General features: G+C 38.1%; 1 protein-coding gene across 8 annotated transcripts; it reads right to left on the bottom strand.

Annotated features, from left to right (window-relative positions):
* Positions 1-272: 272 nt before the first annotated feature.
* Positions 273-13,408, bottom strand: tfap2a (transcription factor AP-2 alpha). Of its 8 annotated transcripts, none has more exons than XM_021562647.3 (7): positions 13,198-13,408; positions 8,561-8,977; positions 7,353-7,404; positions 5,812-6,037; positions 5,083-5,201; positions 2,506-2,647; positions 273-1,687 (listed from the first exon to the last, which is right to left on the bottom strand). In XM_021562647.3, exons 1-7 carry the CDS (start codon positions 13,231-13,233, stop codon positions 1,405-1,407), a joined length of 1,275 nt encoding a protein of 424 aa, XP_021418322.1. In that variant the 5' UTR covers positions 13,234-13,408; the 3' UTR covers positions 273-1,404. The 8 variants fall into 8 exon arrangements, with proteins under 8 accessions (XP_021418322.1, XP_021418318.1, XP_021418319.1 ...); XM_021562643.3 differs by having other exon boundaries at positions 8,543-8,977; positions 13,198-13,372; XM_021562644.3 differs by lacking the exon at positions 13,198-13,408 and adding an exon at positions 11,302-11,631.
* Positions 13,409-16,866: the final 3,458 nt, after the last annotated feature.

Genomic DNA, 16,866 nt, shown 5'->3' with positions numbered 1-16,866 from the left:
GTTTTCTGTGTCATTTGGCATGGTAAAAAAGCTCGGCTCCGGTTTTGAATGATCCTGTGCTCTGAACTATGAGTTGAAAGTATAAGTTGTTTTATTATACTTGAGGGAAACAATGGGTTCAGCTGCTTATTGCAAGGAACACTCGTCAGGGGAGAGTTAAACTCAATTACTGTAACCGTGCTGAATAGAAAAAATGGCCAAGAACGAAAATACACCCGGGCGTCTCAACCACTGAATAAAAAATGAAAATATATGAATAAAAATCAACATGAAGCGTATCAAATGTTTATTTTTTTCTGGGCAACAAAGGACTATAATACATTGACAGGCATGGGAACTATTGCCAGCACAAGTCTATACAATACAGCTAAAACCGCCTCCAATTTGGACATTGGACATACAAGATATCAGATGGTCCCAAATGCTTAGAATTACTTCGAACATAAAAAAAATAATCAAAAGACAATATCCATTTATTGCTTTTATGGTGCTTCAAGGGAAGAACAAGTGAAACGTATTCTGATTGGCACAACACATAAAAGCTTGTATAAAAACAAGAAAGTAGAAACACAAAACAGTTCTCTTCGGGGTCTCGATTATGCACTTTTCAATTAAAAAACTGAATGGAATAAGGATGATATAGCTAGAGAGAAATGGAGGTTTATTTCTAATAAATTTGTTTACTTGCTTCAATGTCGCCTCAACATGCTACAAGAGGGCTGAATTGAAATATCCCAGAGAAAAAATACCCCAAACTTCTGTTTTCTAATAACCATAAAACCACATGAAGAACTAACCGAATATTTAAACCCACTAAAACAGGAGGCACCAGATAAATAAAAAAGAAGTTTCAACAGACGCACCATATTTACAATTCCCATTAAATTACACATAAATAAATATATACATACATGAACACAGATTCCCTTATATAACCGTGAATCGTGTTGAAATTCAAAGTTCAAGTTGGTCGCTTGGAGTGAGAGTCTACAACTGAAGTCATGACATGGAACTCTGTGGATTTTTTTCAAGTTTATTATTCACAATACTGATAATAATTCATCCTCTTTTCGCTTCTTTTTGTCACATGGCTACAATCGTAAATTGAGAGATATAAGGGTCGCTCGATTTCAGTCCGTTGCAGCTCATAAAAAGAGGGAGTACATAAAAAGTCATAGATGTGGCAGAGATCTTTCCCTCTCTGGATCTGTTCTTTGCGCCTTTCAGCATTTTTTTCTTTTTAATTATTGTGGGGATCTTGCGCATCACTTCCCGTGAATCCAAAGTTGAATGGTATTAAAAACAAACATGTAAAATCATCGCGAGATCAGGAAGTGGCACGTTAACTTGATCAATAGTATTTATATGTATTTATAATATTTATATTGGGCTTTCAGGTGGGAATCACTTTCTGTGCTTCTCGTCTTTGTCTCCGCCTTTAGTGCCGCTGTCTGAGTGACTGTTGTTGTTCAGGTACATTTTGTCCATGGCTTTAATCGCCTCGGTCAGATAGTTCTGGAGAGCGGTGAGGGCCGCGCACATGGCCGGGGTCCCGAATCCGTGAGAAATGAGACTGAAATGGGTCAAGCAACTCTGAATCCCTGGCTCAAGAATAGGTTGTGGTCGAGAATTCCCCAAGGGCGTACGGTCCTGGGAAAGCAGGTCTGTGAATTCTTTGCAGATTTGCCTAAAATGGGGAGACAATATATATGTTAATTACAATCATAAACAGTCTGCCCCTAATATGACGTGTAGGCCTATACAAGACATGTTCAAAGATCCTATTAATTTTATGTAGTTAGTACCACAACATTAGAATGTGGCCTATCGCATATTTGCTCAAAGGGACGTATAAGTATAGTGTCGTACTATGTCTAAATGTTAAAATGCAGTGGGGAAAGGTTGACGTTGGAGTAAAACCAACTATGTTTCAATGTAATCCCAATCACAGCAAACAAAATGGTTGCATATGGATGAATCTGAGGCCTGTTCAATCAACCAATTACAGTAAACTCCATATTGGATAGTCTCCGATAGGCTATTCGTGCACGTGTTTTATTCAATGCTTACGCAACGCCAAAATGCTTGGCATGAATCGAATACAGAGCATGGATATCAAATTCAGTACATCTAATATTAGTTGAAAGTGTCGAATTCAAGAAGTGTTTGTTCATTGTGGCATTTTGTCGTGTGCATAACATCACTTGATGACCTATTTGGCTTATTAGAAGGACAAATAATTGGACATTTGTCGATTAATTTGTATCCAATAATTTTTTTGTCAGTTTTAATGCCACATCCATTCAATAGCCTACTGCAATGTAACACAAATAACGAGTCCATAAATCAACACTTTAAAAATGCATCAAAAAGCCTACAAAAAAATATAAAAAACGAATTTATAGAATTGACCACGACCATCCATTTGTGTTTCAAACACTGTCAATGTAAACACGAGAATCACATTTTTTTTTTACATATGAAATGTGATAATATAACACTTACTTCGTTGCCAATAACATGTTTTTCCTCTGGACTTGTTCGTTTGGGTCGGAATGCTGACGGTTTGTATATTCAGCTACTGCCTTGGCTGGAAACTCAGTCTCGCATACGTAACCAAAATCTCTGGCAAGATGCACGGCTTCGCCTGAGAAGGAAAGAATGGATTGAGTATACTATATTGCTCTAAATTGGACATTAAATATAGACCAATTAACACTTCCATTTAACACATGATTCATCTAATGAACGTCCTCTGCCAAAGAGAAGGCCTTGTCTTTGCATCAAATTCTAAATCAGTAGGCTATAGGCTAGCACTTGTACCTTCCATCACATGATGGATTATTTTATTTTTGTTGTTGTCATTTAGCAGACGCTGTTACGCAGAGAGACATTTGGGTTAAGTGCCTTGCTCAAGAGAACATCTACATATTTTTCACCTTGTCTGCCCGGGAATTCGAACCAGCAACCTTTCGGTTACTGGCCCAACGCCCATAACCGCTAGGCTACCTGTTATCAATAAGAGTCAGGCCCCCATTCCGTGAGAAGAGTTAAATATCAGGGAAGCAATATAAAATGCCATAAGTAGCGTCATGCATATCACCATGTCATTGCTTAGCCATTCCTAAACATTATTGAACGACCAGCAGATCATACAACGAAAGCAATTTTAAAAGGCTATATGCAAATCTCGCTCCTACAAACTTTAGCCATGAGAATTATAGGTTCACTCCATTGAGGTCTGCCTTTTTTTGTAGATTTTTTCAAGTCTTTGGTTTTAATTTCCTGAAACAGTTGGGTTTTTACTGCGGGGCTTCCTGCCATAAGCCTCAACTCCGGAAGAACGCATGCGCCAATTAGCATCAAAGCTCAAGTCCAGTAAACTCGTTTCCATAAAATGGAGCGGATCATAAACAATAACAGCACTTCAGAAAAACGCAGTGTCTCTTCACTAAATAACCGAGTGTCTTCATACCCCCCCCCCCCCCCCCCCCCCACACACACACACACTTTATCGCAAAGAATCATATATTTCTTCCACCTCATTACCATACAGCACCCAATTTCAATGAAGTACAATGAATATTGCATTCGCTCCACGGCTGTAATGATTAACAGGAACCAATGAACCGTCCCAGGCTTTCACCTTTAAAATCCACAGCTCACCAAATACCACCGCACTGAATAATAAGGTTCAACTTTGCAAGCAAAATGGATTTATTCAATAGCAATGGCATCCTCATAGTGTGCCACAATTACCTAATTTATTATTTAATAGTCTCACAACATATAGATCTTCCATAGGTCACTTCCACTTCAATCACAGAGAAACAGAAAGTGTCCCTGCATGTGTGAATAATAGAAGTCTAATAACAGTAGCTGTAGCTGTTGGCTAGTGGTCCTACTACTACTAGTATTACTATAACTATGATTATTACTACTATTACTATAACTATGATTATTACTACTATTACTACTATTACTATGATTATTACTACTATTACTATAACTATGATTATTACTACTACTACTAGTATTACTATAACTATGATTATTACTACTTTTACTACTATTACTATAACTATGATTATTACTACTATTACTATAACTATGATTATTACTACTATTACTATAACTATGATTATTACTACTATTACTACTATTACTATGATTATTACTACATTTACTACTATTACTATAACTATGAGTATTACTACTATTACTACTATTACTATAACTATGATTATTACTACTACTACTAATACTACTATAACTATGATTAATTACTACTATTGCTACTGTTACTATAACTATGATTATTACTACTAATACTACTATAACTATGATTATTACTACTATTACTATAACTATGATTATTACTACTACTAATACAACTATAACTATGATTATTACTGCAACTACTACTACTATTACTATAACAATGATTACTACTACTACAACTATGATTATTAATACGACTACTATTACTACTACTATTACTATAACTATGATTATTACTACGACTACTATTACTCCTATTACTACTACTATTACTATAACTATGATTATTACTACGACTACTACTACTACTACTACTACTACTAGCCTAATATAGGCCTTATAATAATGATCATGATAACAAGCCACTATAGGGTTAATAAATCAATCGATCCACCTCTGCCAGAGGTGAAACAGCTCCAAACTCACGCTAGACAATAAATAAGCAAATGCCCATAACCCTGCTTCAACAAGGAGCCTAGTTCATCTGGTACAAACTAGGCCAGTCAGGCTTACCGAACCCACCTCACACTGTAGTAGTCTATTCTAGGACCACTTTCACGATTGCACACACGAAGGCTAAATACACAGGCCAATGTTGCGAAAAGCCTTTTAAAATTATTACCATCATCCTCTCTCTCAAAAACACACATATATCCTTCATGCATGACTGGTTTGCAAGGCAAAGTCAGTCCAAATTACATGGATGAGCGCATATACTGATTTCGAATGTCCCCCCTAAAACCGTTCAAAGCACCTGCTATCCCGGGAACCGGAACTCAGATCATTTACAATGCAACTTACCTTCGACTAGTGACGTCAGCAGGGTAACGTTTGCGGCTTTGCGTCTACCTGCAGGTAGATTTAATCCGATTTTATCCAATTTCTCTCTGAGGGACCTTCCGCCATTCTTAGACTTGGCCCTGTGACAAGAACAGAAAAATAGGTTGTATGAATAGGCTAATTTGTAAAATGGCATGTTTAAAAAAAAAAACATTTGTACCATCATTGTTACACACTATCTGATCCAAAAAGGTCTGAATGAATAAGTATGTTATTAATCATATTATTGAATCAAAGATTAGGTAGCTATCTTGATTTAAAAAACAACAATGCCATAATAGCATCGTCTTCCTTCCATACACTTCTATAACACTATCGGTGTCTACAGGCCTATGTGTGTGTCAATATAGGCTATGTATTTTCAAATCACTGAAACTACTTTATTTGAATGCACAGTGTGTACCCAAAATACTGCCTTTGTGTCGAGGTTGGAATCTATAGACTAAACACTGAAGAAGTTTACTGTTGTTGGTGTAGGCCGAAATATGATGTGCGTAACCTAGTCCTACAGGGTTGAGGGTAAGGCCAAAAGGCCTACATTAATTTGTGGGCTACATTGTGAGTGTAAAGTTAATATGGAATTTAACAGTCTGCCTTTTAGGCTGTTTTAAATGCAGGAGGTATCACGCTTGGTCGATTTTAATTATACCTGGGATAAAGAATGAGGAGCGACATTAAAGTCCGGCTCACCTTCTCAGCACCCCGCCCAGCAGTGACGCGTTGAGGCACTCAGGCGGCGAAAGGCGTCTCTGCACTTCCGCCACCGTGACCTTGTATTTTGATGTGGAGCTGAGCAGAGACAGGCGACCCGGAACAGAGCAGAACACCTCGTTGGGGTTTACCACACCGCCAAAAAGACCATCCTTATTTATCGGAATGGCGGAGACGTTGTTGTTCTTGGATAAAGAAACTGGACCTAAGGAAGAAGGAGAACAATTTCTGTGAATCTTATTCAATGTAGACCATTAATCAGATGACATTCATTTTAAACGCGGTGTGGGTGTAGAGGCCTACACACAATTAAAACAATTGGCATAGGGTATGATAATAATAATCAAATAATAATAATAATATTAACACGAATAATAAACATTAATAATGATAATATAGGCCTATTTATTGTTTTCTTATTTTGGTTATTAGGCCTACGCACAAAGGCCTAACCATTGCAAAATGTTGTACCATATTGTAGGCCTCGTATAGGCCCAATATTTGTTTAGGGTAGGCTATCTATGCAATTTGAGCTCTGAAACATCGCACGCTTTTGCAGACGCGCGCGCACACATGTTGCAATACTTAAAACACACACACACACACAGCACGCGAAGAGAAGCCTTTTTTCAAATATCCATGGTCTCCCCAAAAATACAGTCGCGCGTGTGATTTCACTTTGCAGGGGTTACCGTTTTGTGTGCTGTAACCGGAGACAAAGGGACTAGCGCTTTTGGATAGATCACTTGTGACATTAATAGCCCAGGGGAGGCTAATAGAGACGATAGGAGTTAAACGAACTCTTGAGATTACTAATATAAGAGCCAATTATCATGTTGATGCGGAAAGAGCATCTCTCAAGATTTATCCCCTGCGCATCTAATTTGAACTGACAAAAGACTCCACATGGCGAGAGGGGTAACGTTCAACCTGACCATGAAGTAGGCCTAGCACGCCAGAAATGGTCTTGTAGGAGTAAACAATCGAATTCACACGCAATTATGCTAGGCCCATATATGATAATGCAACACTGAACGCATTATTCCATAATCAACCGAAGCCAAACACTGATGGAATGAGACTATAAATGGTTTAAAGACCTTGCCTATTTTTGCAGCGTATATTTTTTTCCACCTTTGATGCAGGATCTGGTATCATCCTGATACTTAATACATAGAGCATTACCAACTGCCATTTTAGATTTGCTCCCGAACGGGCCTATATTTACGATATATAGCGAAAAGATGCGTCAACACATTAAAACCAATAGCCTAAACAGCATAGCCTATATAGGGCATATTCGCATCTGACTATGCCTACTCTGAAATGCTGACATTGGCATTAATTGATGAAAAGGTGCATGCAGTTAGTTTGATGCACTCGAGCTCACGTAATAAGAAACACTGCGCATTAATCCACTTGGTTCAGTGAGGCGCTGTGACTACCGCACAAGCTCCGGAGCAGAGGTGTGGTGTGCAGCTTGTGGAAACATACATGGCATCTCGAAGGAAATTGCTTACCTTTTTTAATTACAGTCTGATCTGGGATGTGAATTCCTTGATCCTCAACATGCTGCAACACACAGATGCAAAATACACTCTTTAATATGGAATACAATGAAATTAATTTTACATGTCATGCTGTTTGCAAAAGACTGGCATGTAGCCCACAATCCAAATATATGATGGGCCTGTTATTATTTTCAATGAGGGTGATATTGGCTATAGCTGTTGGGCAGTGCGTATCAGACTTAAATAATGAAGCTCTGTCGCCCAATAATCGTGACCTCATTCCATCCGCAGAGTGGATACTTATGAATAACTATGAATCCAAATTGTATTCGGAATAAAGGTGGTAATACACGTCGTGCACGCTAATTGGGGACTAGGCATTTGTTTTAGAAAAAAACGCGTCATTGTACAGGCCTTTACTTATTTGATGTATTCGTATTACCTGCAGAGCGATGGAACTTAATCTAAAACATGGTGCTCATAGTGTGCCTGCATGTGCAAAACTCCCGAGTGGACATTTTATTATTGCTCTCAGCCTCCCGCTCATATCGGGACTTGAGTATTTTCAATGAGCACAATTAAATTAAAGATGAAGGGAGGATATCCAGAATCATGTCCAAAAATGACAGGGAATATTAATCAACAAGCGCGGTATACCATCCATTTTGTGAGAGGGGTTGCAGATCATATTATAGTTCTCAGAGCTTCAGCTTTGATCTATTTGCTTAAGGCAAGTGTTTATAACACTATGCATCTTTTCAGTGGAGGGAGGGGGTCAACAAAATAATACGGCTAATAAAGTGCAAACACAGCTCGAGAATATAGACTGAATAATCCATGCAAATAGGCTTTTATACAGTGTTTCACTCGAGAGCCGTTTGTAAAATGTAATGTCTGTTGGAACATTTACATAAAAAGGTCTCTGTCAATTCAATGCAATGGTTATGGCCATAATCTTGGAACATTTCTGCATTTATAAAATTGCATGCCATGCACTGAGTCATTACATGTAGGCCGTGACATTTCATACAGAGCTGACAATTTACAGCAACAAACACTTAGGCTATAGAAGGCTACGTGTGTAGGCCTAATAATAATTTCAAAATAATAATAAGAAAAATAAAAACAACAACAATTATTATTATAATAACGACAACAATGTAATAGTAAAAATGTAATAGTAATAATAATATAATTACCAAATAATGCTGAATTACCTGAACATCTTCTAAAGAGTGAGGTATTCCATGGATTGGGATAGAATCTGAGAGTCCCGTATCGATTCCGTGGCCCGACGGCAGGAGCACTTCTCTACGGTACTCCCTACAGAGCTGATGGGGCAAGCCACGATGCTGGTGCAGCAAACTGCTCTCCTGACTTTGCCTCTGGCCCGGCCAGCCAGGGTGTTGTGGCTGCGGCTGAGCGTGCAGGGAGTTGAGGGAGTAGGGGTCGTTGACGTGCGAGTATGGGTCCTGAGACTGGGGGTAGATTGGCTGGTAGGGCGGAGGAAAGTACGGTGGCTGGAAGTCGGAGTTTGGGGTATGGGAGAGTGGAGGGGCGCTATATGGAGACTGGCCCACGCCTCCCAGCTGAGGTAGCCTGGCTGTCCCATTGCTGGTACCGTCGTGACGATCCTGCAGGAAAAAAGAATCGGAGAAATTAAACCTATACACCAACCCTCCATTTTACCCGTTTTCACCGGGGCTTTTATGGACTGTCACCTACCATAATTGAATGTCTATTCAAAGTCGTTGGTTGAAATAAAATCAACAGCATTTATCTGTTGAACGCAGCAATAATAGCCTAATAATAATAATAATGCTAACAATAATAACAGTGATAATTACTGTAGGCTAATAACACACTCGTAGGCCTATTTGATCATTTTCAGGGGGAAAATGATTACAGTTGAAATATTTAGATAGGCCTACTGAAATTAAATGTGAGAGCAATCTTGCATTCTTTTTCTTTTTTTGTATGATAGTTCAGCAAAACTATTTGACTAAAAAAGGCAATAATCGGAGTCTGATTGCTGCACGAAGTAGGCTATAACTGTCTTTGCCACCGAGTCCAACTTACCATCGCGGAAAAGCTGTGCACTAACATCTGCGAAGATTTTCGAGCGATTCAAAAGAGAATTTTCAGAAGAAAAACGTTGATATAACACAACGAAAATGTACGAGCAAACAAAATAATGCCAGCAACAACACTATTGAAAGATCACGGAGCCCAATGTTCAGATAAGCACCACCGAAGAACGATAATCCATCAGAATTTGGTTAAATTCCCACTGCCCTTCATTCGATTCTAAAATGCAATGTTTGGTCTTGCGGATTTATGTTTAAAGTTTCCTGTATCCCTGTTCCGTCTTCTGTCTCTATCACTGTGCTGTTCCCTCGACTGAGCTCATATTAGCAAAGAGCTGCTTCTTTCCTTGGACTCCTAATAGCAGATATTCATGACTATTAATATTACACGAATTCTTAATAAGGGAAGAATGGTCGGAAATCGAGCGTGAAGCGAGGAAGCAACTCAAGGCAGAGTCTGCACTAAATGACGTCCATTGAATGAGGAATCAGTATATCTATCTAATCAGAGATGGGGAGAGAAAGAGGGAGTGAGTGAGGAGGGGAGAGAGAGAGGGAGACAAAAAGAGGGACATTCTCTTGCGTCTGACGAATCAGAGAGAGGGGGGAACATTTTAAAAGGTTCGAAGGCAAGCACAAGTGAAAGAAAGGCAGAATGAAGGGGGGACCAGAGATAGAGGAAGAGCCATGGACGGAAACAATGTGCACCTCTGATTCGTGTGAAAATCCAGCAAACGCTGAGGGCATCTCGGCTGGCACATTTTTACTGTTCAGAGGGCGGTTGTCTGCTCGCCATGTCCCTTTGTTTTTCACTTCAGTTTCCGACGCCTCGCTTTCCATGGCCCTTCCCCAGTCTCTCGAATGAATTAATCCACGGTTATTTGAATTCAAACTACGCCAGCCGAGCTAACTTTCACTCCGAGCAAATATATTCAAAAGTTATTATACGGATACGCAAGCTTAAGACATCCACTTTCCACTTCTAACCTATTTGCACGCGACCATTTTGACAAAACAGCAAAAGAGTAACCATTATGAAAACACGGTAGTTAACACTGATTTCGATAAAAACAGAAACAGGTCTATTAGCCTAACCGTAAACTAAACTTGAATGAGAGAATCACAAATTCAAGCACGGGCGGCGAAATCCAGCCCAGCGTTTCTTCCCTGCTCTTTGCATGCGTATTCTCCAGACGCGGTTAAAACACGTTCAACTGGCTGCACCACTCCTAAACAACTCCCTGATATGACTGCCAAACTTTCTATTCTATAATAACAATCACACAGCGTGTGCAGTGCACACACACCACTAAGGGATCGAAATGCACCGATTTATTTTATAAGAATGTAAGGGATAGGCATCCTATTATTTAAACACATTATTTTAAACATACTTCTTTTTCGATGATACAGTCAACACATGCATTTTGGGTATGTCTCCCTATGTACACTCTCTTACTTTCTATGTACATTTAGCATGTTTCAGCAGTGAGTTTTGAAATCCTATTTTATACAATTACGTTTAAAATGGTATAAATAAATACATGTTTTCCTATGGGTTTGCCATGTATTACTTTAATTTATTGATGTGAAAATGTATTATTATTATTGCTATTACTTTATTTTCACTGTTAATATTGAAACTGTGTAAAATGTATTTTTCTACACAATTAAAAATTGCATTATTCCATAGCAAAATAGCAAAATATCTAACATATGAAATAAACCAATATGCATCTGTATATCCTTCAATGAATTAAATATGTTCCCAGACAACTGTCAAAACAATTAGAGATTGACAAAATGAAAATAAAGCAGTATACCCCATTAATTACATGAAAACAGCAATAAATCAAATATGAGCCTCTTACCTCGCAATCTTCATATTTTATATTATCAGTTAATTTCCAAAGCATTTTCATGAGTTGTGGTGGATATTGAGAGCGCCTTTCCTTGTTTTACACAGTGAATTGTGCTCTAGCGGAAACTATTTTAGTTGAGCTTGGCTGTCTGCGCTCTGAGATCTCCCTCTAATGGTGAAAGTAAAAGGCTCGCGCACCACTGTAATAACATTCGCATTCCCTCATTAGCATATCAACAGCCGCTTGATTCCCATCTGCCCAACACCAATGGACAACACAGGTAACACTGGAGCGAGATTTCACATGTATTTACTTCTCCCACATTCAATGAGAATATACAGCAGGAATTGAGCGTACATTTTATAAGCATTCTCTATGACAAAAAGGCAACAACACACCCTGCACCTGGGGGTGTGAACGTTCATTTGATGGCTATGATAAAACAAATAATTGGATAATACATGTTATGTATTCATTTGCTTCCTTTGTCGTGCATATTCGTTTTAGGAAATGTGGTTTCATAAAAATAACTGTTTATGTAACAGTTTCATAAAAACAAGTTCCATCATCTCACACCATATATTGGCCTATGGTACAATCTGTCTGTTCTTACATTTTAGGATGGTTAACTTGCTCTGAAGAGCGTGCCACACGCAAATACTCTATCTAGTGCTCTCTTCATACTTTGTTGCCAAACTGATTTTCGTAAACTGTTGTTTTAGACGTATTGAGAGTTGAGACCATGAAAAGCTATTCTGTCACTGTCATGCAAAAGAAGAAACAATCTAAAGTAGGTATACAGCTCCATTGACGACATGTAAGAGCGCCGTTTTTGTAATGTAAATAATTAACACAACAACATAGCTTGTTTAATGTGAATGAGGGTCTGAAGTATTTGGGCGGGTCAAGAACCAGGTCGCCAACTCCTAGGCGTTGGCCTCTCCTAGTTCAGATTTACATTTTTGGTGGGGTACCTTTACAACCGGTTGTTATTAATGAGAGGGCCCATGAATCTAGATCACAATGACAACTATCAGCGGGGTAAAGGTGCCTTAAAAAATAAATCGTGGGGTGTGTGGGTCTGTATGTGTTTCTATATGCTGCTGTGTGGATATTAGAGGTTGTGTGCTTTTGGAGAGTGAAACGAAAAGGCTCAATCTCACCATGGCTTGGATTGTTTCACCGACTCCAGTTTCACCGCGTTAGAAAGTTCTGTTTTACAATCGACATGAAATGATTCTTTAAAAATCAATTGCATTAGGCCAACATACCCCTCCAAAGTAATAGGCCTACATCGGAGAGATTTGTTTTGACATTTTAGATGACAAGAACCACAACTTCCGGGCGAGCTATAACTTTAGTATGAGATGCCATTTATCATATCATAGACGAATTAACATCTATAATGATAAGTTGGAGCATACTATGTATGATTTGTGATGTTTTATTGATTTTATTCACATTTCAATAAACACTAGCCTATAGCAAAACAATACATTTTATATCCTAAAGGATACTCTATAGGCTATTATTTGCTTCTATATAAGGAACGGTTTTCTATAGTCTTAAATTGCATGATATATAAAGTGATGTAGCCTTCTATGCAAGTTAAACCTGCTTTCCCCAAGTTATTACGAGAGCCAATGCGCTATTGTTAATCAGGCGTAAATAGGAACATTATCGACTTTTGCGAGAAAAAATAACACTGTCAAAGTAAAAATAATTAAAACTATTGAATAACTGTATAATATTTAGGCTAAATATAGTGCTTGCCTACTAATTCTACAATGAAAAGTTGATGGCAATGCATTTACCAATTGTGGCCATATTATTCGACATATATTACACTCCTGTAGGCTAGTTAGTAGCCTACACGTTCTTTGTCTTGAAATAAACAGCACATACCTGCCAATCCCCCATTTTGCCCATTATTGACATCATTGTTTCTTCAATTTGCCTGGATATGGTAGATCACACGTCGTGTTATCTCATTGAGGCTTCCGTCCATAAGCCAATTTTTGCTTTTACTTGTGGTGAACGAGATCAGCTCACCTGGCCATAAAAACCCTCTGGGCCACCTGGTGGCACATGCGCAATAGACCGGATGTGTTAACCTACCTGAAGTTGAGGTAATGCTCTTTTGTGAATATGCTTTTGGGGCTTACTGCGTTCAACTGTGAATGAACATATGGCTGGAAAGTGTGTGGACGAAACTTTCGCACATGGGCTAACTGTTGTGAATACAACAATATAACAATATGATTTGCATACCATTTATATATGTAAAATACAAAAGTAAATGAAAAATCTATTTATTATTGAATATCAACATCATGTCAATATCAGTTGATTATAAAATATTTATTCACATTAAAAATTAAACCGTGTCAAGATAAAATCTGAAGGTTAACTGTAACATCATTACTTAAACACAATCTACCAGGTTCCCTTACGTGTATTGGGGTCATGGTTTATTTATCATCTGTTTATTTCTAATACATACTTATGAAGACGCCTCAGGCCAGAAATGAATGAGCTCAGCTCTTCACCAGGCACACCAAAAAATAAAAAGAGCAACACGTGCGCTCACCGAGGTGTTAATGGTAATGATGGTCGGAAAGTATTTTCTTTCTAATTCTAACGGGACACATGTCGACTCTACCTATGGGGCGCTCCACAATATGGCTGCACAGCACTGTCAATTTCAGAATGGAAAGATATATCTGGCTTGAATTATGATGTATTATTTAGTTGATATAAATATGACAAACAAACCATAACGATAAGTATTCCCTTTCAAATTCAACTGTACTATGTAAGCTATATAGTCTAGATATATAGCCTATTTTAAGCAACAGGCCCTTTCCTGAGAAAACACAGCTCAGTTGAGTTACAGTCACACAATTGGGCAAATATTGAAATATTTTAGACTACATATTTGTTTTTGTCTTGCATTTGACTGTTGTGTTTGGCAACTGTGCGGTCTATAAACTTGTATTCTATACATATTTGTACTATATTTGGGAAACTTTAATATTCCCTCAATGTTTGTCTTCAAAGATAATCGATTTGAAAATAATAAAAGTACAGGCAGGAATACAGATAAAATAGAACAATCTAAAACATATATTCAGAGCAACAAGGTGTAGCTTACTGCAGTACTGTGCACAGGGAACGCGAGCAAGTGTGTTAAAGAGTTCTGGACAGGATCCGTTTCCATGTGAATATCCAACCTGTTTGTCTAAGGCTTGGTTTCAACCACTTCCACCCCTGCCAGGAGCCCCAGGCACAATTTCAGTTAAGCATCATAAAACCGTACAAGATGTTTAATAGGCAACGATACTGAAACGACTGGTTGCACCTTTTGGGCATTGATATATCTCACAATTTAGCAAGGATAATGCGCAATGCATTTTTCCAATAACATCTAACATTTATTATTATTATTATTATTAGTAATAGTAGTAGTATTTCAGATGTTTACTGAATTATTAGTGCTACGCTAAATAAATGGTCTACTTCAAAACACGACATGTCATAAAATATTACAATGGCTAGAGAAACGCATCCTCGTGCGTAATTCTTATTTGTCCAAACTTTGGCGCATTACTTTATTCATTATTTAACAAGTTAGGAGTGATGAAACGCTAATCCGTATAGCTAAGTAAAGAAATATATAATGGTTTGAAGCACTATAAAATCACTCCGCTGCAAGGTATTTACCATTATCCAGGAGTAAAACATCATTTACACAGAATTTGCCTATATTATATTCCTCCGCAAATCTATAGAGAGGCCTCTCACATAATGTTATGCATTCTGGATTTCTGGTTGTGTAGGCCTACCCTATGCGTTTCAAGTGATGAAACAATCGTTGGTTTTCAAATTATGATCCCCAGAAGAATAAACTGTGGTCTGGCGCCATCAAGTTCTAAAAGAAAGAAAAGCGCTGCAGAAAGGCAAAAAAGTTTCAAATTCAACTGTAATTGAAACCAAATGTACTCAAATGGAAATACAGGAATAAATAGTAAGCCAAAAGCCTACCAGGTCTGTGCAGTACAGTTCGCAACATGAGTTTTCATATCACTGCAAGGATAATACAATTTTAAAAAATTATCTATATGCCAAAATTAACTTTATGTTATATCAATAATCTATAAGAGTGATTTATGCGTTATACTGGAATCGAACACATATTCTTCTTTCAAATTAACCCTTTGATCTCAACCTAAAATCCTTCATAATGATAATCATCTCAGATTTGGCCCAATCTGGACACAGACATCAACAAGCAATAAATCAGGCATAAATCTTAATTGATCCTCTTGCGCCATCTTGTGGCTGAAATTATACAATTTAAAAGGACCATATCTCTCCCAAACTAAAATGTAGTCAATTCACCTGGACAGTTATTACATATTTCACTTACTTAGGTACTTGATAGACCTATTCTGTTTTGGCAGAAGATCTAGTTGGCTATAGTGCTCCATTCTGAAAATATGTCAATCTAAAACACCTTACAAACACTCAAATTCAACTCATATTGGCCGTATCTCTGACAGAGGATATTCTTGTCAGTATTAGGCCTTATGTATCCACTTCATGATTCACAGCAAAGTTGGTTCATGTTTCAATCATGTCTTTGGTCATGTTCGTGTGAGTTAAAAATACAATAAAAATGATGTTTGTTGACAATAAAGCCACCCACAATGCAGGCAATGGATGCAGGATGTCATTGAAGAGCAACTGCAGAAACTTGCAGTAGATGCAAATCGGACAATTTTTATCCCCATAAAGCAACACACTTTGAAAGGTGGTGACTGACCAGGGCCGGATTACCGAAGGGGCACGCAGTGTTCCCAGATAGCACATGACAGCAAAATGTGTGGAATTGCAGGAAATTTGCTTTAAAACTGCAAAATTGTCTCTCAACCTCATGGGCAAATATTTAGAATAGCAGGAAATTTGCTTTGAAACTGCAAAATGTTTTATCAGCCTAATGGCAAAATATGAACAAAAGCAAGAGATGAACTATAAAACCACAACAACAAAAAATACCTGCCCCATGGCAAAAAGTGTAGAATTGCGGAAATTTTATTTTAAACTGCAACATTTTCTCTTAGCCTTATGACAAAATGTGTAGAATAGCATCATAAAACTGCACATTTCTCTCTCTTCACTATGGGTGGGCGCAAATGCAGTAGTCCGACCATGTCACCGACTTGACAAAAGTGATCTGCCGGAATGCGCCCAATAGCATTAAAGTCACACGAGACTGTTAAAAGTCTACAATGAATTGTGAAACCCTACAATGAAAGGACTGTAATTAATTGCTGAAAAACAACTGATAGTGAAGATATATGTGGAACCTTATTTTCAGTGAATTTTCAGAGTTTCCTAGTTCAGACTAGCACGTGAACGCAGCATCATCTTTATATCTGTGCCATTATAGCGGCTGTGACAGCATGGGCAGCTCCATTGAGGCTACAACCCACAAGAATCTTCACCCAGTTGACTACTTTGACTACTTTAAAATGGCGGAAGCATGGTGGATGCCCTCAATGGCGCTGCCCA

Source organism: Oncorhynchus mykiss, chromosome 15 (assembly GCF_057628025.1).
Source record: "Oncorhynchus mykiss isolate SJ-2025 chromosome 15, ASM5762802v1, whole genome shotgun sequence".
Lineage (NCBI taxonomy): Eukaryota > Metazoa > Chordata > Actinopteri > Salmoniformes > Salmonidae > Oncorhynchus > Oncorhynchus mykiss.
The sequence above is the reverse complement of the archived record's forward strand: the minus strand, read 5'-3'. Positions and strand labels throughout refer to the sequence as shown.